Here is a 21,895-nt window from a genome sequence, read left to right on the forward strand (position 1 = left end):
GATTGGCAATGTTGAGCATCTTTTCATGTGCCTCTTGGCCATCTGTATGTCTTCTTCAGAAAACTGTCTATTCAGGTCTTCTGCCCTTTTTAAAGCAGTTGTTTTTCTGATATTGAATTATATGAGCTGTATATTTTGAATATTAACTCTTTATTGGTCGTATCATTTGCAAATATTTTCTCCCATTCAGCAGGTTGTCTCTTTATTTTGGTGATGGTTTCCTTTGCTGTGAAAAAAAACTTTTAAGTTTAATTAAGTCCTGTTTTTTTAGGGGGAGGGGGTTCCCTTGTACGTGACTCTATTTTCCTCTTGCTGCCTTTAAAATTCTCTTTTTAATCTCTAGCTTTTGCCATTTTAATTATGATATGTCTCAAAGTGGGTCTCTTTGAGTTCATCTTCTCTGAAACTACCTGTGCTTCCTGTACTAGAAATCTGTTTCCTTCTTCAGCTTTAGGAGCTTTCAGCCATAATATCATCAAATACATTTTCTACCCCTTTCTCTTTTCATCTTCTGGGACCCCTGTAATGTGAATGTTAGAACACTTGATGTTGTCTCAGAAGTCCCTTGGTTGGTTTTTCTTGTTGCTATTTATGATTGGATGATTGCATTATTCTCTCTTCAGGATTTCTCATGTGTTCTTCTGTATCACCCAATCTGCTATTAATTCCTTCGAGTATATTCTTCATTTCAGTTGTTGTATTCTGGAGCTCCGTTTTTTAAAATATGTTTTAGTTCCTTGTTAAAATTCTTATTCTTTGTGTCTTTTTTTTTAACCCAATTCAGTTGACATTCTTATTACTAATACTTTGAACCCTTTTATCTGGTAAATTTTTATCTCTGTTTCATTAGGATTTTCTTCAGGTCTTTCTTCCCCCTTGTTCTTTCATTTGAAACATTTTCCTTTGTATTCCCATTATGTTTAACTTTATGAAATTTGTTGAAATATTTACCTATCCTGATCTTGAATGGGGTCTCCTTGTGTGTGAGTGCCCCTATGCGGTCTGCAAGTGCCCAGTGGCTTTGGTGGGAAAAGCTGGATCTGAAGTGAGCAAAGATCCCATCTTCTCCTGGGGTGTGCTGGCAGCTGTTATCTTGGTGAGAGGTAGGGTTGGAGATGGAGGGGCTAGAGCCCCAGCCAGGGGAAAGCTGGCTTCTCCCATGTTCAGTGGCTGTCACTTCCCTGTCTGGGTGTCAGCAGAGCTCAAGGTGCTGGACCAGAAGCCCTGAGGGTCGAGTCCAGGCGGGTTCCTTTTCTTCTAAATGTGCACTCCCTCCCCCGAATACAGCACCTCTGTCCTGGTGGGGAGCTGCTCAGGAGCAAGAGAAGCTAGATCAGGCACTTGTTGCAGACAGGAGCAGTTGTGGGAAACCAGCCAGACTCTCCACACTGTTTTCAGTCTGCTTCCTCCCCCTTGTTCCCTAGAGCAGGCAGACATGTGCACCTGCTCTTCGTGAGCAGAGTCTCCGCTTCTTAAGCCCCTCCTGTAAGTCCCACAGTTTTCAAACCAGCTAAGGGAACTTGTCTTCCCTGGGTTGGACCCTACGGCTGGTGTGCCCTAACTTCACAGGGGGCATCTCTGAGCCCATCATATCCCCCCTCCTCCTCTGTGTCCTGCTTGGGGCATGGGTCCTGCTTGCTTTCCTCTCCTCTCTTCATGCCCGATTCCATGTGGATCTTTACAGCCTTGCTTGTAGCAGAGCCTTTCCTCCAGACTCCTGTTTGTGTCCAGCTAAAGCTGGATACATCTAGATGTATCCTTGATGTGTTTGTCTGGATGGTGAGCTCGGCGTCCTCCTACTCTACCATCTTGATCTCCCTTGTCTTCCTTGTCACTGATTTTTTTAAAAAATGCTTTGTCTCAGTACTAGGAGCTATTGTGGTGATAAGGACATTAGTCTTTTATCATGAGTCGTCTTCCCCTTGACATTATTAATGACTGTTTCAGATATATTGGACATTTATCAGTTCAGTTCAGTCGCTCAGTTGTGTCTGACTCTTTGCAACCCCATGGACTGCAACATGCCAGGCTCCCCTGTAAACTCCCGGAACTTGCTCAAAAACTCATGTCCATTGAGTTGGTGATGCCATCCAACCATCTCATCCTTTGTCAGCCCCTTCTCCTGAAAAGGTTGTGTAAAGAGTTTCTATTTGTCCTCCTTGCTTTCCTAGAGTATCTCCTATTATTTACATCTTGCCTAAGTATGATGGTGGGCTTCCCTGGTGGCTCAGATGATAAAGAATCTGCCTGCAATGCAGGAGACCCAGGTTCCACCCCTGGATCAGGAAGATGCCCTAGAGAAGGAAACGGCAACCCACTCCAGTATTCTTGCCTGGAGAATCCCATGGACAGAGGAACCATGGACAGAGGAACCCTACAGTCCATGGGGTCGCAAAGAGCCGGACACGACTGAGCGAGTAACACATATAAGTATGGTACATTCATCAAGATTTATGAACCAATTTTGATATACAATATTGACTAAAGACTGCAGTTTACATTAAGGAGATCTTCTCATATTGTATGCTTCCCTGATAACTCAGATGGTAAAGAATCCACCTGCAATTCAGGAGACTTGGGTTCAATCCCTAGGTCAGAAAGATCTCCTGGAGAAGGAAAGGGCTACCCATTCCAGTATTTTTGCCTGGAGAATATTATGGACAGAAGAGCCTGGTGGACTGCAGTTCATGGGGTTGCAAAGAGTCAGACATGACTGAGCGACTAAGCATACACACACTTCATAGTGTATGGTTTTGTTGGTTTTGACAAGTGCAATGTGTAATATGTCCATCGTTGCTATCTCATACATAATAATGTCATCACCCTAAGAATCTCCTGGATTCAACCTATTCATTTCTCCTCCCCGCTCTCTTGAAACCTTGTGAGCCATCATTCTTTTTATTGTCTCTATAGTTTTGCCTTTCCCGGTGCAACAAAACTTTTTGAATGTTTCTAGTCAGAAATATACCTACCTATAGAGTTCGCCCATGTATTCATCAGGACTCTGGAGTGTTCAACCCTTGTTTCTTCTAATGACTAGAAGAGTAATTCTCAAAGGAGAGGAATTCTGAGTAGGACTTCTGTCTCTCCTGCTAGAAAGTTGCAGTGGTTAGAAACTAGGATGGGGGGTAGAAATAAAAAATTGTTGGTGTTCAGGCAAAGTAAATGACCCATCATTTGAACATCTGAGCTGTTGTCATCAGACATGGGGCTTCCTGCACTTTTTATCTTAAATCCTTTCACTCTTTTCCTTCAGAGATCTGCCAAACTTTTGTTAAAACAGTGAGCTGTGTGCTCTGAGGACTAACTTTTGGGAGACCCGTTTCCTCCTGAAGGGCTTCCCAGGTAGCACTAGTGGTAAAGAATCTGCCTGCCAATGCAGGAGACTCAAGAGACCTGGATTCCATCCCTGGGTTGAGAAGATCCTCTGGAAGAGGGCGTGACAACCCACTCCAGTATTCTTGTCTGGAGAATCCCATGGTCTTGTCTAGAGAATCCCATGGACAGGGAAGCCTGGCGGGCTTCAGTCCATGGGGCAGCAGAGAGTCAGACACAAATGAGCGTCTAAGCATACACACACACACTGTTTCCTCCTGAAGAGGGCTGTGACAAGAAAACTGTTGGATATAAATGAGCAGATTTTGACAGATGTTTCTCATTGCCCCAGTATGCTTCTGGGAAATAGGAGGACTTTGAAGCTTGGAACATCTTCTTTACAGCACACAGCGGAACCCTGTGTCTCCTTTAGAGACAGGAACCATCAAGGGAACCTCTGGGTATCACACAGCAGCTTTGGCAGAGTGCAGCTGAGAGGCAATGGGTTCCAGGGAATGGGTTTTTCATTTTTGATTCTCTGAAGACAGACATATGTTACCTTGAGACAGGAGATAGAAGAATCTTAAAAAAAACTCCTGTTTTTTTTTTAAATGGTCTTCCTTTTTGAGTGTTTTTGGATTATTTACTTAACAAAGTACAGTGTTTGTTATTATTGATCTGAGGAGTAATGGAGAAGAATGTGAAAAACACAAAGATTTTAATGATATTTAGAAAGCCTGAAATTCACCATTTTGACTTTGCTTTTATTTAACACTTAAAGATGCAGATGACCTTGGAAACATGCTCTTTTTAATTGGCTTTATGAATCTGTCTACCACCACCTGAGGTGAAAGCTGAAAACAACTCACTCTTTTTTTTTCCTTGCAGTTTTATTGATATATAATTGACATACAGCACTATATAAATTTAAAGGGTACAGCCTAATGACTTGACTTACATGTTTTGCAAAATGATGGCTGCAATACATTTAGTTAATTCCATCTCCTTGTGTATTTGCCAAAAAAATATTTTTTCTCTTGTGGTGAAAACTTTTCTACTCTTTTTGAGTAATCATGTAATCATTCTGTCTACAGTGGAAACCTTTCACACTTGCAACACTCTCTGATCTCAAGAGGTTTCTAAGTTAATCTATCTGATTTTTTTTATGGTAATGTATAAGGTTCCACTGAAAGTGAAGTGTTTTAATAAAATCATATATTGTGCATCCCCAGATGTGCTGTTTTTGAGTTAATTCCATCCACATGCACACAGAAAGGGGAGATAGGAGTAGGAATAAGACAATTTCCATTTACCGTACCTGCCTCTCCTTTTTTCCGTATTTCTTCTTAGAAACCTGTTGAGATCAGAGATCTGCACACACACACACACACAAGGAAGGGTAGATGCAAATTGTCTTGTCCCTACTGTCTCTCCTTTCTGTGTGTGTGCAGATGGAGTTAACACAAAAACAATATATCTGGGTATGCACAATATGTGTGCTTTTATTAAAACATCACTCTCAGTGGAACCCTGTACATTACTATAAAAAAATAAGATAGATTAAAATTCCACTTTTTTCTGTCACCACAAACTAAAGCTGTTTAGTGGCTACCACACCCTTGGTACTCTTTTGTTTTTTATTTGGATATAAATGAGAGTCCAGTATCCTCATCCCTTTCTATTACAAACCAGAGTTTTAGAACGCCCCTTGAAGATTTTCCTTTTTATAAATAACAGTAGCAAAAGTCAATACCTAGATAACTTTTACTGCTACAAACAGACTATCAAGTTGTCTTTTATTAGACCTATTGTGATAAATTTTCTAGAAATGTTGAGTTATACAGATACTTAGAAGTGCCACTGTTACCTATCAATATAGTTTTGCAGATTGTTCAGTTTTTCTTTTCTTTTGATGCTTTGCTTCCACCAGTGAAAGATATTTTTAAGTCATGTTGGAAGTTGAAACCTAATATGAAATGTTGACCCAACAGGATACTGGCCTTCTTGAGGCTTTCCTGCTAGGATTACTCCTCAATGATTTAGGAATGCCATTCACTATTGCAGGCATTCCTCATGCCCTAAAACTGGCCACCCAAGCCTTAGGACAATGAGATTAATTGTCTGTGAAGAAAGGTCACAGGTTGTTTTATTAGTTGATGAGATACTGGATTTAAGATGACAGTTTAAAATCTAAATATCAGCAAACAAATAAACAGAGGGCTTGAAAGGCCTTCTAATCTTTGCTCTAGTCAACCTGAGATGTGTAACTTCTCAATGGTTAAATTTTGAGAAGCAGTAAAGTAGGGTTAAGAATAAAGAATGTTAATAAAGAATAAAGAAACGGACATGATGCCTGTCTTCTTACAGTAATTTTTAGGATTGTTAAGTACGTTAAATGAATTTAGAGACACAAAATGTTAGTGGTTTCTTTGGTTAATTTGAATGTTATTTTCGGTGGTTAATGAGTAATCTTCAGCAATTTATGTATTATAACTTGGCTGCTGTTTCCAATTTGCAATTGTGAAATTATATAATCATTGACTTACTGGTGCAAAGAAATTGCTTCTTTTTCAAAGACAGATAAAATTAAATAAATAATGCCTATATTGGCATCCCTTGCCTTATAGAAAGACTGGTCTCCACCAGGGGATATACAAAATAACTAACTTGAAATTCTTGAAAAAAGAAGCTATTTTCAATTTATTGTATCTCTTCTTAAAATAATTGGCAGTCACATTTTGGTTGCGTGTATGATCTAAATATTCCTTTCTTTTCTGGGCATTTGTTATAACTCTGTTCAGAGGTGTAAGTATGCCTTATCTCACTTAATTTCTTTGCTAACTTTCTCATTCCTTGTGAAGGATGTCAGTTTTTCCATGACATAATTTTATGAATAATGGCCAATATCCTATTTCATGTCACAAAACCTCAGTGGCCCAGTTAGTGTCTTCATCAGTACATAGGTAAGTAGTAAATAATAAGTAGTATGCTAATGCAAAAACGGAAACATGAAGTAACTTGGTATTAATTGTGTAATTTTAAATCATTTTGAGGGTTGCCAAAGTAATAACGTAATACTGTCCTACTTATTAACTTTATGGAACATATCAGTGAGGTGGGGCCAAATACCATGTCCCCATTTACCATCTTGTATTGGAAAGAATATCAATAAGGATTGCTCGTTTGCAGATAGCCCTAGCAGTGGGACCCAGCAGAAACTCTGCAGACTTGTAGGAAGTGTATTCCCTTGGAGACAGGAGAGAACATGGAGCTTGTAATGAAGGTAGCAGAGTGCCCAAGAGACATTCCTGAGGAAGATGTCAGAAGTCTCCTCTAGATCCTAGTTCTCTGCACTCCAAACTTTATCTGTAACCGGAGAGAAGTCACTACAATCTCTGTGGACTACAGCTTCCTCATCTATATTACCTCTTAGTTATTTTGGTATTAAAAGGACATGAATTTGTTCACTGAATCTGATTTGTAGAAGCTTACCTGAAACGCTATCTACTGGGGTTCTCTGGGACCATGCAGAGTTCCAAGTAAACAGTCACAGGGATGCTTTTCGAGTTCAAATAGACACAGACTGTGAAATGCTAGACTTGTGACTGCTTTATTAACTGGGAAATTCTGGCACTGAAGTGTGACTAGCCCTTTTATGTGTTGATTAATCACAGACCCCAGAGGGTATAAGTGAAGAACAAAGGATTCAGGAGTTGACTGCGATGGAAGAGACCCGGATAGCAATTCTGAACAACCTTGAGGAACTTGAACAAAAAATCAAAGATATAAATGACCAGATGGAGGAATCTTCCAGAGAGGTACAAACCACGAGTTCACTTATTACCCTCTCCCAGCTTTCTTTCTTTCCTTTAGCTTAAATATAGCAATACCTCTTAGGGCACAGGCCTTGGGTAGGCCAGAATACATAGAGGTCAACATGAGCAAATATTCATGGAATGGGTACATATGTGGGGTATATATAATTGCCTTTTTAAAATGTTTCTTCTTTCTGTATTTTTATTCATCCAATGAGATAAACAGAGGAAGCCATTTTTAATATATGTTATTTAACTGACTTTGTCTTAACTGGTATATGCTTTCTGACCTGCTTCAAGATCTATCAGCTGAGGTACCATATATTTAGACGTTTAAGCTCAAATCCAACAAACGTTTTTGTAAGCATGTTAAGTATGAGTTGAGTATCATCTTGGCACTCTGGAGGGATTTACATGTGAATCAATCATAGACCTTACTTTCCGGAGGTTTGCAAACCTCTAAAGGAGACAGACATATACAGTATGCTGCTGCTGCTGCTGCTAAGTCGCTTCAGTCGTGTCCGACTCTGTGCGACCCCATAGACGGCAGCCCACCAGGCTCCCCCGTCCCTGGGATTCTCCAGGCAAGAACACTGGAGTGGGTTGCCATTTCCTTCTCCACATATACAGTATAACTACAGTTAAAGAAAAGGGTGATTTTTTCATACCTCCATGGAGTGAGAAGGAGGCGCTCATTCTGCCCAAGACGTATCTTCATGTCTGTTCTCACAGCTGATGCAGACAGCCCATGTGTAGAAGGGAATGCTCATCTGTCATGTACAGACCCTGGAAGCCCCTCCTGCTGGCATTGCTGGAAATGCAGTGCTTGCTTGATGGACTGAGTGTAGTTTTCACTTTCTGTGCTCTAGGGACAAACAGAGATAGTGACTGCTCTCAAGATGGTTCACGCTTGAGCCTGAATCTAAGCAAATAGGCAAAATTACCTTAAGAAGTAAGCGAAAAGGAGGGGAGGGTATCATAGAAAAATTAAATTAAAAGATAGCCAGTGTTCTTAGCAAGTATATTCTGGCCTCCCTACTTTCTCACATAAGAATGCTGAGTCTCGCATGGACTCTCTGGAGTGTTTACTGGGCTCCATAATCTGACTGATAACAGTAGTACTTTTTGCCATTTGTACCTGTTAAAAATACACCTTTAAAGAAGGCAGCTGGAAATTTCCCTGAAGGTGAAACATGTCTGACCTTTGTTTGTGTCTTCAGCTGGATATGGAATGTGCTCTCTTGGATGGAGAACAAAAATCGGAAACAACTGAACTTATGAAAGAGAAGGAGATTTTGGATCATCTAAACCGGAAAATCACAGAACTGGAAAAGAACATTGTTGGTGAAAAGACCAAGGTAAAAAGAAAATTATATTTGATACAAATATTTCGGGCAAAATGGTGGTCCCATTGATTAAATTTAAATGTTGTATAAATTGTGGTTTTGGATTTGTATGTCCTGTTCCAGGAGACAGTGATACTAGAAAAAAGTCTTCAGATGAGGTAAGTCATTGCAGACTAAGAACTATCAGGTTCTTAGTCAGAGCAGCTGATGCTGAGATAGTAGAACCTGCTTAATTTTTGAGTTGATATTTGTGGCAGTTTATCCCTCGTGAGATGAGTGAATTGCTTTTTTCCATTAGCCTTTCTGCTCTTCTGATTCCACTTTTTTTTAAAGAATCATTTTAGTATTTTGGAACTTCTTTACTACTGGTGCCCTGAAAGGATGGCTTAAGCATTTTCAAATATGGTTGCCTCATTTCTTTTCATTTTTCTGTGTATTAAAAAGGTGAATGGGAACCGTTCATCTCATCTGTCTTGCCTTGCTATTGGCTTCAATGCAAGTGCACCGCTCTTAGAAAAATACATTGGGGTTTTCAGGGGATCCTCACACACTGCCAAGTGAAAACTATGAAATACAGTTGACACTTATTTTGGAAAAAGTTTTACTTACACGTTTTAGGCCATAGCCTAAATGTTAGCTGATCCCTCCTAGGGAATATGAAGAATTACTTGGAGTTTTTAGAATTCAAGGTAGTAGTTGGGTTTTTGGTTTTTGTTGTTGTTGTTGTTTTTTGTTTATTTCTTCTGGAAAATACTTCATTTACTGTCATCCTAAATTCTAAGTCAGCTATAGCTAAACTCAGCCTAAATTAAAAATTAAAATTACAATTTGAAAAAAAAAAACAAAAACAAATAAGCTTACATTCTTTCTTGATCATAGAGTTCTCCTCTAAACTGAGAAAAAGAAAAATAATTTCATTTTGAGTAAATTCCACTGGTAATATGTGGAGAGGATTTCTGCTTCATGTGGCTTCCTTTTTAGGCTTCTCTTTGTTTGAAACCTATAAATAATGGCATTTGATCTTGGTGCCAGAGGGTGAGCTCAAAAAGATATTGTCAGAAATTAAAGTCAGATTAAAAGCTACATATCAATTTCTTGGTTGCCTGCTTGTCAAGATTCAACTGCACATCTTTTTCATGGTAAAGTTTATGTATGTGCCTTTGTGCTCCAGACTTTGAAACAGTAAAGAATCCATTTGAGTAGTGGACATATTATTCTTTAAAAGCTCAAAACCATGTGAAATCATTGATCGTCTAGTTCTGCCGAACAGGAATATTATGGTTTCCAAAGATTCTGCACTGATACAGCAAGGGACTTTTGTTGGAGGCATCAGGTGTCTTTATTTTGGTGCTTACTAGTATTTTACTGTTTATGTCAAACTGGAAAGCTTGTGGGGCATAGGAATGGGGTATCAGATTCTCTGTGAACCTGTCTGCCTTCCCCGTCGGTGTAGTTGTTTGTCTTTGTGTAACCCACATATGACACAGCCTATAAATTCCATACACAAAAGTGAAGTCAGTTGAGTGAGTGCTAAATCTCACTTTTCAGGGCCAGTTGTGTGATATTCTCCAGACTAAGGTGGAGATGGAACTCTAGTAACATGGGTGGAAACAAACAAAGAGGAGGCTACTTACATTATTGTTCTTTATTGTATCCTTCCTATTATTATTTTGAAGAGAGGGGACAGTGGGGGCTTGAAGTATAGAACCAGCTCACACAGCTGTTAGGGGATTAGTTGGTCTCGGAAGGTGGGATTATTGTCTGTCATCACATGGTATGAAAAATGACAGAAACTGGCTTTGGGTGAGAGATTCCAGAGGAGAACGAGGGAAGTGAAAGCAGACTGGCCTAGATGATGTTACTGCATATTCTTGACAACCAAACTCACATAGAGACTGAATACCTCTTGGCAGCATCACTGTTTCTCAAATAAAGTTACTCTACTGTTTTATGGCATGGCTATTTCATACCTTCACTCTGTTCAAACTTCTAGTCCAATTTCCTCCCCTTGGCTCTGAGATGATCTCACCACCTACTTCACTTAGAAATGAGAGCATTTCATCCTCACAAAGAAAGGCTCGTGTGTGTGCGTGCTAAGTTGCTTCAGTCACGTCTGACGGTTTGTGACCCCACAGGCTGTAGCCCGCCAGACCTCTCTGTCCATGAGATTCTCCAGCCAAGAAAACTGGAGTGGGTTGCCATGCCCTCTTCCAGGGGATCTTCCCGACCCAGGGATTGAACCCGAGTCTCTTATGTCTCCTGCATTGGCAGGCAAGTTCTTTACCACTAGCACCGCCTGGGAAGCCCAAGGAAGGCTCTTTTCCCCTCAAAGACCAGTCCCTTTGTATGTGCCCAGGGTACCGTCCCACCGTCTAGAGGTTTTTTGGTCCTTCTGTTCCCAGCTCCCCCTGATCCACTCCCTCTTTACTGGACCTGTACTGCCAGTATGCCAACGTTATTATTTTTAAAAATTGGTTCAGGATGGGGAACACATGTACACCCATGGCTGATTCATGTGAATGTATGGCAAAACCCACCACAATATTGTAAAGTAATTAGCCTCCAATTAAAATAAATAAATTAAAAAAACAAACAAAAATTTTATTATTATTTAAAAATAAAGTTCCTTCCAGTGACTATCTTAGCTAGTTTCTCTTCAGCTGTAGCCGAGCTTTTCAGTTTTCTCAGTACACTATATGATCTCTTGCTCAGTTAACCGTTCCTCCCATTCTTGTTCCACTGCTCCGTCAGATTTGCTCCTGTTCATACTACTACCTTAGTGCAGCCTAACCCACCTACTGGGTGCTTTTCAGCCCTCTTATGAGCACACTTCTGTTCAGCGTTCAAGATAAGGGACAACTCTTTTCCCAGGCACTACCCCCTACCCAACCCCTTTGCCTCCAGTACCTCACTCTTCTGGCTTTCCTTCCTGTCCTCTTACTTTTCTCTCTGACATTTCCATCTGAGTTCCCCTTGCTTCTTCCTCTGCCTCTGCCCAGCCAGTTGTTAAGAGGGTCTCTGATCTGAACCACCTTCTTCTCTTTTTTTTTTTAAGCAAGATCAAACTTTCCCAGAAGTTAACAGAAAAATTCTGTGCCTTCTCATTGGTCTGAATTAAGATAATATGCCTTGACTCATTCACTTTTTTGTTTAAAAATTGAGGTGTAATTGACATATGATATTATATTAGTTTCAGCTATCAACGTAATTATTCAATATTTGTGTACACCGTGGAATGGTCTCCACAGTATGTCTAGTTAACACCCACCATCTCTTGTTGAGAACTCTCTTCTCTTGTATTTTCACATTCTTTTATAGCCAGAGCTTCAAATAACCTGTATGCACTGGTTACTGTCAAATGTATGTCTTTAGTCCACAACCTGTTTCTGAACTTCTGACTCATATCCTGTAGCCCAGCTGATATCTCCACTGAGAGATTTCTCAGGTATTTCCAGCTGAACACCCCGTAACTGAACTCTTGATCTCATCTTTCCCTTTGCCTTCCATACACCTCCCCTACTTCCATTCCTGTTTTTCCTCTAGTTTTCCCACTAGGAAATGGCATCTTTATACACCTATATGCCCAAAGAGAAACCTGGAAGTAGATCTTGATATTTCTTTCTCTATCAACCCCACTTCTAATTGATTACAATGCTATTTTTCAATTACTTTAACTTCTCTGCATCTCCCCTAATAGCATTCTCTTCAAAATCATCAACATTTCCTTTTGAGTTCCATTTCCATTTGCTTCCCTTCAGCCCATTTTCTTCACAGCAGCCAGTGTGACTTTTAAAAAATATAAATTAGGTCACATCATTCTGATTTGTATTCCCCTGTATTTTATATGAACCTAAATTCCTTATCTGTCCTGTTTCTATTACTTTTCTCCCCTCTTCACATCACTCACATGGTGGCCTTCTTTCTATTTGTTCAAAGATCCACCCCACCCTCTGCCCCTGCCAAGGTCCCTTGCAGATCAGCTTGCCTTGCCTGGAATCTCCTTTCCCATATTCTGTGTCTGGTTGGTTCTGTCTTTCAAGGCTTGAGCTCAGTGTTAGTTTTTCAGAAAAACTCTACCAGCCCTTTCCAGCTCAGATGGTATGCTCTCTGTTGTTCTATCAGTCCTTTCACAAATCACATTTTATCATTTATATTTGTTTTGGTTTTGTTAGATATGTATTTCCCTCTCTAGCCTGTGAAATAGAGGCAGGCACTGTTATCCACTGTTTATCCAGCTCATAAGAGGTGCCAAAATACCGCCCAGTATTCTTGGGGAATATTGTCCTTGGATCTTCTGCTAACGGCGAGTCCTGGCTGAGTCTGAACAGAAACGTGGAGCCAAACACCTGCTTAAGAGCTACGTGCAGCCAAGTTTCAGGACAGCTGGGATAGTCTGCCCAAGTGCTCATGCCAGGCGGCTCGTCGAGCCAGGGCATAAGACAGAAGAAGGAAGTGGCCTTTACCCTTTTGGATCTCGTTTCCTTTCCCATACACCTGTTGCTGCTGTCAGATATAAACGGTGGAATGAGAAAACCAAAACCTGGAAAGATATCCCTGTTGGGCAAACTCCAATTCAGATGTCGGCAGCACATCCTGAAAGCCTGGCTCTCATTTTTTGGAGACAGGGCCTGGAGCCATAGGAGAAAAGTTTAACATCGCATGAGAGTTCAAATCCTGGTGTGAAATTATCGACATTGTTTCCTTGGCTCTCAAGATCAGACTTTAATGTTATTTCTTTTAGCTTATTTGGGAACTATCATTCTGTTTTCCGTGCTTAGTATAAATTGATGTGTTTCATAGGTGACCACTATTTATTACATGGTACTATACTATGCTCACTTGTGTCTGACTCTTTGTAACCCCATAGACTCCATGGAATTCTCCAGGCCATACTGGAGTGTAGCCTTTTCCTTCTCCAGGAGATCTTCCTGGATTAAACCCAGGTCTCCTGCATTGCAGGCAGATTCTTTACCCTCTGAGCTACCAGGGAAGCTCAAAATATAAACTACAGACATAATAATATATACAACATAAAATATAGACAGTTTTTAATTATGTATTTGTTGAAAATATATACATACATATATGTATTGTGTATATGTATGTGCACATATATGTGTGTACATGTGTGTGTGCACACACACATATATGTACATATGCATATATGTACAATACATGTTTGCAGTAGCTCCCTGGACTGCCCTTTCATTGCCCTTATGGGTACCATTGTCAAGCCCGTCAGTGTGCCTGTTTACAGGTGGCTCTAAGCTGAAGGCCATTTGCCTGTTGCATTCTCAGAGAGTGGCCACATCACAAGTAGAGTCTCTATGAGCTTGAATGAACCCCAAACAAAAAGAAGGATCAGGGTTGAACACCAACTCAAAGGGGATATTTATTTGAAACAGTAAACATAAAGCCATAGTATTTTCTTAGAGCAAGAGAAAGGAGAAAGACTTGTTGTTAACCTCTGCATTGGAAAACTATTTTAGTTTGATGGGCTTGGTGACTGGGAAGCCACCAGAACTGTGAAGCTCAGTTTGGGCAGAGCTGGAACGGCTTCCCTCCCCCAGCGCTTCCGCTCTCTAAAGGCAAAGCCTCATTTGGACTGCTGGATGTATTTCTGCATTTGTTTATGTCCATTTCCCTTCTGTCTTTGTCTATTTCTGACAACATAAAAAATTCAGAAGCGAAAATAGCTTTTCAGTGTCTCTATTTTTGGATTATCTTCTCATTCCTACCCCTGAGCATATGACAATCAAAAATTAGTTGTACTGAAATTAAATAAAATGGTTAAGGAAAGGCTTTGCTCACATAGTCTTGTTGAAGTCTTTCCTATCACCCAGATGGGTCATCACAAAGTTCAAACCATCCTTCTGTTTTAAGATCTGTCCTCACACAGATAGACTGTGAGACTTTGTAGCAATCCTGGTCTGCATACTTTTGTAGCTAAACACACTTAAATGTGGGAACTGAAGCTTAAATCACTCCATGCCATGCAGCGTGTTCCTGAGTGAAATTTCCTTCAATTAGTTGGCTAATTTTTCTGTAATAAGCCTCGTATCTTAAGTGGTTAATTGTATTCTCCATTATCGTCTTGCCAAAGTACCTGTTACTTCCTCCCCATCCTTCCTTCTGAGCCAGGAGAAGACTGAGCCTGCCGAGAATTCCGTGCAAAGTGTTAATGCCTGTTGGGTGCAGAGTCGCTGCCAAGTCACAGGCAGTGTTCAGAAGAGACCCAGCCCTTCCCGTGCCTCTTTCTTACATTTCAAAGTTAGCTCCCTGTTTAGAGGAAGTGGAAATATATTGTGGGATTTGGGGATTAGGATTCCAGATTAGGGTGATTTTTTTTCCTGATGATTGTTTGATTACATAAATTCATAGTGTTCTGATTTTCCAGTGTTTTCTACACTAAACATCCATCAATTGTGCAATTAATATGTCAAAAATCAACAGAAAAAAAAATCCTCTGAAAATAATATAAGAATGTGCCTCTCAAGAGGGTTTTCAACAATTACCCATCTATGGACATAGGTCCATGATCTTTCCTCTATAATTCTGAAAAGTTTTGTAGGGGAAAACATTTTTTTTAGTCAGGTTGGCATCAAAACTTATGGTTGCAAAACTTGACTTGGACTGATATTCATACTTGATATGAATATTCATAAGTAGCAGCAGAAATAGAAGTATATTTGATTATAGGGTATTGCCCCAGACCTCACTGAAAATGCCATATAGTATATGCTTTATAAACTGTGTTACCTCAATTAAATGCAGGATATTCTGAAACCTAGAACACATTTGGCCTTACAAATTTCAGATAAGTAATTTTGGCTCTAAAACAATTGCCTGATCTTGAACCTCTGAGAATGCATGCCTCTTAAACCTCCCCATGTGGTTTAGGAACTGGAAAGAAAGAGACTGGAAGGTGTATGGAGAGGACTTTGAATGGGCCATCCTTAAAAATGATGGCTTAGAGGGGGTTTTCCTGGTGGTTCAGTGGTAAATAATCTGCCTGTAATGCAGGAGACACAGGAGACTTGAGTTTGATCCCTGGGTTGAAAAGATCCCCTGAAGAAGGGCATGGCAACCCACTCCAGTATTCTTGCCTGGAGAAATCCGCATGGACAGAAGAGCCCAATGGACTACAGTTCAGAGACTCGCAAAGAGTTGAACACAACTGAAGTGACTGAGCTCGCACCCATGCATCCTTAAAAATGATGGCTTAGAGGGCCTTCCCTGGTGACTAAGCGATATAGAGTCCCCCCAGCAATGCAGAAGACACAGGTTTGGTTCCTGGTCTGGGAAGATCCCCACATGCTGCAGGGTAACTAAACCCTGCTCCACAACTATTGAGCCTGTGCTGTAGAGCCTGGGAGCCTCATCTCCTGAGCCCACACACCCTAGAGCCTCTGCTCCACAACAGGAGGAACCACCACAATGAGAAGCCCTCACACTGCATTGAAGAGTGGCCCCTGCTTGCCACAGCCAGAGAAAAGCCCATGCTCAGCCACTAAGAACCAACACAGACAAAAATAAATAAAAGGATACATTAAATTATTAGCTTAGGTATTATGAATTTTAACGTATCTGTGCATCAGTTGCAAACTTGACACAGTGTTTCAAGAAACATGGCTTCAGTACCTCTTTGTGCTGGATTCTGTTCTGAATACTTTGGAAATTACAAATATGAATTTTAATTTTTCAGAAAACCTTTATCAAGCTAATAGGGCTGCCAGATTTAGGGCTGCCAGGGGATCTTTCCAACCCAGGGATCGAGGCAGTCTCCTCCATCGCAGGTGGATTCTTTACTTGCTGAGCCACCAAGGAAGCCCCATATGAAACATACTTATATTTAAAAGCAGGTTTTCCTCGTAGCTCAGATGGTAAAGAATCTGTCTGCAATGCAGGAGACCTGGGTTCGATCCCTGGGTTGGGAAGATCCCCTGGAAAAGGAAATGGCAACCCACTCCAGTATTCTTTCCTGGAGAATCCCATGGACAGAGGAGCCTGGCGGACTACAGTCTATGGGACTCAAGAAGAGTCGGACATGACTTAGCGACTAAACCACCACCATACATTTAGAAAATCATTTGTTGTTCATCTTAAGTTCACATTTAACTGGGTTTCCTCTATTTTATCTGGCAACCCTATAAACTAATGAAGTAGGCATCTTTACAGGGTAAACTCAAACCAAATATTAGTTAGATGTAGTAAAATTATGTTTTTATTGGCATTCAAAAATTTTCTGTGTGGTAGTGAAATTATAATAGAGCCAGCGAGTTAAATTTCAGTTCCTTCCTTTGAGACTACAACATAGAGAAAATTTATTGTCTTTTAACCAGAGATTTGACAAAGTCTTGGATTTTTAAGTTTATTCAAGATTATTGGCAACTCCTGTGTACATGTTCAAATTACTAAGGTAAATTTATACCTTCTCCTGATCATTGGTATGATTAGAAGACAGTCATTTTACTTCTGATCTTAAAATTTGTCTTTCCTCTTTGAAAGCATTTTGGATGTTGGAATCTTACAGTTCTTTTGGGAAGAGGGGTTTACTTGAGGCATTTAATCTAAAAGTAAAAACTTTACATTTGGAATGTTACTTGTAAGAGAGGACTTTTATACTATGAAGGCAAGGTTCTAAGGTCAAATACCTTCAGAACAAATTTTGATGGATTCTGTATTTTGTCCTAAGTCTTCATCCCAGAAATCAAATTTTAGTTCATTTTGTAGTTCTTTGGCTCTCACATTATTCTCGTTGGCTGAATCAGTGATTCTGGTTACGTATGAGAAAACCTGGAGAAGTTTTTTAAATGTTTCATCCCTAGCCTTACATCTCTGGAAAATAGTATATTTAAAAGCTCTCCCAGTGTATTCTAATGTGGTCAGGGCTGATAAGCACAGAACTACCTAGATTGTACTTCATAGGGACAGTGATCAACTTACTTCTTTTCTCTTTCTCTAGTCCGTTTACAAATATTTATTGGCTGAGTGAATGAACAACTCACTGGGAAAGCAGATGTAAGCCCAACTCTATACAGTGCTTTTTACTTTCATTTGCTGGTGAAAAATTTACCTTTGGCCCTGTATACACTTTAGGAACATCAGTCTTCAATATGCAAAATAGGCAGAATCTGGCAATGAATTTATGACCCAACTGGATTTTTGCCAGTCCATGTAGAGAAGACAAGGCAATTGGAAAACAATGGAGGCAGCCGTGTCTCTAGGGAAGTCATGTACTGGTCTTTTTTAAATAAATGCCCCCCTGTACATCTGCATCTTCCTGGACTGTTCTGATTCCTGAAAGATTAATCTTATTCTTTCAACAAAATAATTTAAATTTGTTAAAAATATTAAAAATGCAGTTTAAATCATTCATTTCCTGAAAATGGACTTATGAATCTAAGAAAAAATAGGCTGTCTCCCAATGTGATGTGGCAGCCTGGATGGGAGGGGAGATTAGGGGAGAATGGATAAGTGTATGTCTATGGCTGAGTTCCTTCACTGTTCACTGGAAACTGTCATAATATTGTTAATCGGCTATAGTCAATAGAAAATAAAAAATTTAAATTAAAAAGAGAAAATAGCACTGTAGTAATTAAAATAGGTGACGTTACCAGTTTGAACCTGGGGAACGAGGATGATACCTGGTGTTAATGTGTTACATGTAAAAAGCTAGACTCCCCAAACCCTGGAATGTCATGGGTGATACTTTCAGCTCTAATCAACCGCTTGCCTAGAGCTAATTTTTCTTTGAAAACTTCCTGGACAATAATTAGAAGAGAGGTATATTCATTTCTTTCTGGCTCAGCTGTTGGTCTACTGTTGGCTCTTGTAGGAGTGATATCAGCTCTGCGCCCCCTATGATTTATAGCCTGGCCCATCTGCCACTAGTGCCTCTTCCATCCTTCCCCTCACTTCCTCTGCCCTAGCTTTAGCCCCACTGAGCTTTCGCTCTGAGACCGAGGTAGTGGCCACAGCACTACTGAGAACCACAGAGAAGCCGCAGGCGGTTTTGGTGGTTCCCGCTTGCGTAATTCTTGTAACCGCCTCCTTGTGTGGAATTGCCAAACGTTTTGAGCACCTCAGAAGGAAGGCACTATGTAGACACAAGGTATGTTTTCCTAGTTGTTTATTTGTGCTTATTATTAACAGTTTACAAATTGAGAGCATTAGCGGAATAGTTGGGTTATTTCTTTGGAATTAAGACCTGTCTTTTAGGCCTTTTCATATTAGATGTTTCAGTGTTTTCTATCATACATGATTTTAAATCTTAGGGCTTTGCACATTTGCTATTTGATTGGAATAAATACTTTTCTTACTTGTTTACCTTTCTGTTTGGAACTGGAATGGGTGCAAATTCTGATGATACAGTACTTGGAAACAGAACTCTTTGTGGATAAAATTCTTTTGCTATGTAATAGGGCAGTCTTTGATTTGCAAGTAAGGGAAATAGAACATTTTCTTAGCCAAAAGACAACAAGTGTTCTGTATTGTTGGTTTTATTAAGGGAAAAAATGATTAATTCTGAAGCTAAAGACTGACTGGTACTAGTATATTCAATTTTCTGTGAGGTAACACTTGAGAATCCTTTATTCTATGAAAGACACCATTGCTTCTTCTTACTCCTACACAGCAGCTGTGCATAGTGAGCATGCTTCACATTAAAGACTCAGGAAACTTCCTTTCTTTTTTATTGTGAGATCTTAATTCCCAGACCAGGGATTGAACCTGGGCCCTTGGCAGTGAAAGCACCAAGTCCTAACCACTGAGCTGCCAGGAAGTTCCCTTGTAGGAAACTTTCTTGATTGTCTGCTAAAGTCTAAGTTGTAGAATCATTTTTAGGCTGATAAAAAAGCACCAAGTCCTAACCACTGAGCTGCCAGGAAGTTCCCTTGTAGGAAACTTTCTTGATTGTCTGCTAAAGTCTAAGTTGTAGAATCATTTTTAGGCTGATAAAAAAGCACCAAGTCCTAACCACTGAGCTGCCAGGAAGTTCCCTTGTAGGAAACTTTCTTGATTGTCTGCTAAAGTCTAAGTTGTAGAATCATTTTTAGGCTGATAAAAAAGCACCAAGTCCTAACCACTGAGCTGCCAGGAAGTTCCCTTGTAGGAAACTTTCTTGATTGTCTGCTAAAGTCTAAGTTGTAGAATCATTTTTAGGCTGATAAATGAGGTAAGAGTCTCAGTTTTATGACTTCTAGATTTAATCATTTCTAGAAAAGCACTTTTAAATCAAAATATACATTTCTAAAATACCCTCAAAATTTAAAAATGTAAGCCAAAAGTGGAGACTCAAGTGCACTGATGTAGGTATTGATGTCATATAGTTTTAGACTTAAAATACAACATCTTTTATAAGGAATTTACACATATGTTTACATAGGAAATCCCGACCATTTGGATGAAGAAATGAAAGCGGTATAAATTTATAGGGCTACTTCAAATCTTCATCTTTCAAAAAAATTTTTTTCTGTAATATGCTTGGAAGCCAGCTTTATTTCTACCAAATCAATAGTGAACATAAGAAAGTCAAGTGGTGGTATTTTGCTTATCAAAGGGGCAGGGAACAGTGACAGAAGCAGGGAGATGTAAAACAGAATGCAGCTTTTCTGGTAGCACCACGGAAAGTGAGTAACCTAAAGGAGGGCTCCCAGGTGGCTCAGTGGTAAAGAATCCGCCTGCGAATGCAGGAGATGCAGGTTTGATCCCCAGGTTGGGAAGATCCCCTGGAAAAGGAAACGGAAACTCACCCTAGTATTCTTGCCTGGAATATCCCGTGAACAGAGGAGCCTAGCGGGCTACAGTCCTTGGGGTGGCAGAGTCTGATACGACAGAACACACACACCTCAACTCTTGGTGGTGTACCATCCACTGAAGCGCTTTAGTTTAGGCTGAGATTATACAAGGGGAGAATTAGATCTGAAAGTTACTTCAAGGGTCCAGAGCATCATAAAAGGAATGTAAGATGGGAAAACTGACACTTTTGTTTCTCAGTTTAAGAGGCAGCCTTATAAGACTGTATAATAGTGTATTACAGTATTTGCCTATTACACCCTGGAAAACATCCAGGGTCACTTTGGAGTGTGTGACTGGGAGGGAGGTAGTGCTATCTTCTCTTTTCTTGTCTGTTCTCTGACTCCTTTACTTTTTCCCATAGTCCTCGTTTCAGTTATTTTTTATGTCAGTCTTTATAGAGAAGTCCTTATCTCCACAATAAATGTCACACCTTTAGTGTATCTAAACTGTCTAACAAGTCTTCCTTTTGCTGCTTTGTCAACCTTGCATTTTTACTATCTCTCTCAGTGTCTGAACTAGATGATCTCCTTGACAGCACATTTTCTAGTTGCTTAAGCTCTGAGGTTTGCCAAAGAGCTGAAACTTCCAGATGACTGGAGTATCAGCTTATGCACCTAACATGCCTCTAAGCTGAGAACAAAATTTAAATAGTTTCCAAAGTTTGCTTAACACATGCCTTCAGCAAATTGGACTCTGACTGTGCTCAAGGTAAATCCTAGCCATCCTTTGTTTGGTTCCCTGGCAAGTGACTCTCTGCAGGGCTATCTTAGGAATTTGGTTGGCATTTCTTTTGTTCTTTGTTCACCATTGACCAACATGACCGTTGCTTCCTCTGCTTTTGTAACATGGTGGCAGGAAGGAAGGGAGGAAGGAAAGACGGGGATCAGTGCCAGCACCCAATGGAGTGGGCTGGGTTTGGAGAATGCAGAAATGGGGCCCCTTGTCTTTACTTCCACTTAGACCCCCTTATCTTAGTCACTAACAAGATATGTTTCTACATTCCTAGGATGTCTGGAGTTTGTGAGTTTGTTTATTTGTGTTATCCATGGGAAATGTTCACTAACGCCTGCTTGGGGTGTGAAGGTAACTTCTATTTTCTGATTTCTGAACTTCAGGAGAAGGTAAAGCTTGATGCTGAAAGGGAAAAACTAGAGAGGCTTCAGGAGCTTTACTCCGAGCAGAAGACCCAGCTGGACAATTGTCCTGAGTCCATGAGGGAACAGTTACAACAACAACTGAAGAGGGTCAGTAGCAAACAGGAATGTGCTAGTTGTTTTTTTGTTTTTTTTCAATGAAGTTCCACTTACCTTTGACTCCCTCCTTCACATAGCATAAATTTGCATAAACTCTGTTCATTAGATAATGTTTTAAATAGAAATATGCATGCTGACAGTACATATTATTCCTTGCTAATCGGTTATAAAATTCCTTCTTGGAATCCTTCACCTCATTAACAATGTAAAAACATTTCTAGTCCTTCTTTGAAACAAAAGAGAGCTGTCACTGATATGTAACCAGCAAGACTGTAGCATTTAAATCAGCTGACATTGTTTCCTGCATTCCATTCTCTACTGCATCTTGAGTACTAATTTCCCTTGTACTTTCCCCCCCCCCCCCCGA

General features: G+C 40.1%; 1 protein-coding gene across 10 annotated transcripts in view; it reads left to right on the forward strand.

Annotated features, from left to right (window-relative positions):
• Nucleotides 1-21,895, forward strand: part of PHLDB2 (pleckstrin homology-like domain, family B, member 2) — a 242,637-nt gene that overhangs the window by 175,206 nt on the left and 45,536 nt on the right. For 9 of the 10 annotated variants that reach the window (XM_010852738.1, XM_010852730.1, XM_010852731.1 and 6 more), the window contains 3 exons: nucleotides 6,990-7,133; nucleotides 8,351-8,488; nucleotides 21,391-21,519. In XM_010852738.1, the coding sequence (XP_010851040.1) occupies nucleotides 6,990-7,133; nucleotides 8,351-8,488; nucleotides 21,391-21,519 (411 nt within the window). The remainder of the gene's footprint in view (nucleotides 1-6,989; nucleotides 7,134-8,350; nucleotides 8,489-21,390; nucleotides 21,520-21,895) is intronic. The other variant, XM_010852732.1, reaches the window with a different exon arrangement.

Source organism: Bison bison, unplaced genomic scaffold (assembly GCF_000754665.1).
Source record: "Bison bison bison isolate TAMUID 2011002044 unplaced genomic scaffold, Bison_UMD1.0 scf7180017864314, whole genome shotgun sequence".
Taxonomy (NCBI): domain Eukaryota; kingdom Metazoa; phylum Chordata; class Mammalia; order Artiodactyla; family Bovidae; genus Bison; species Bison bison.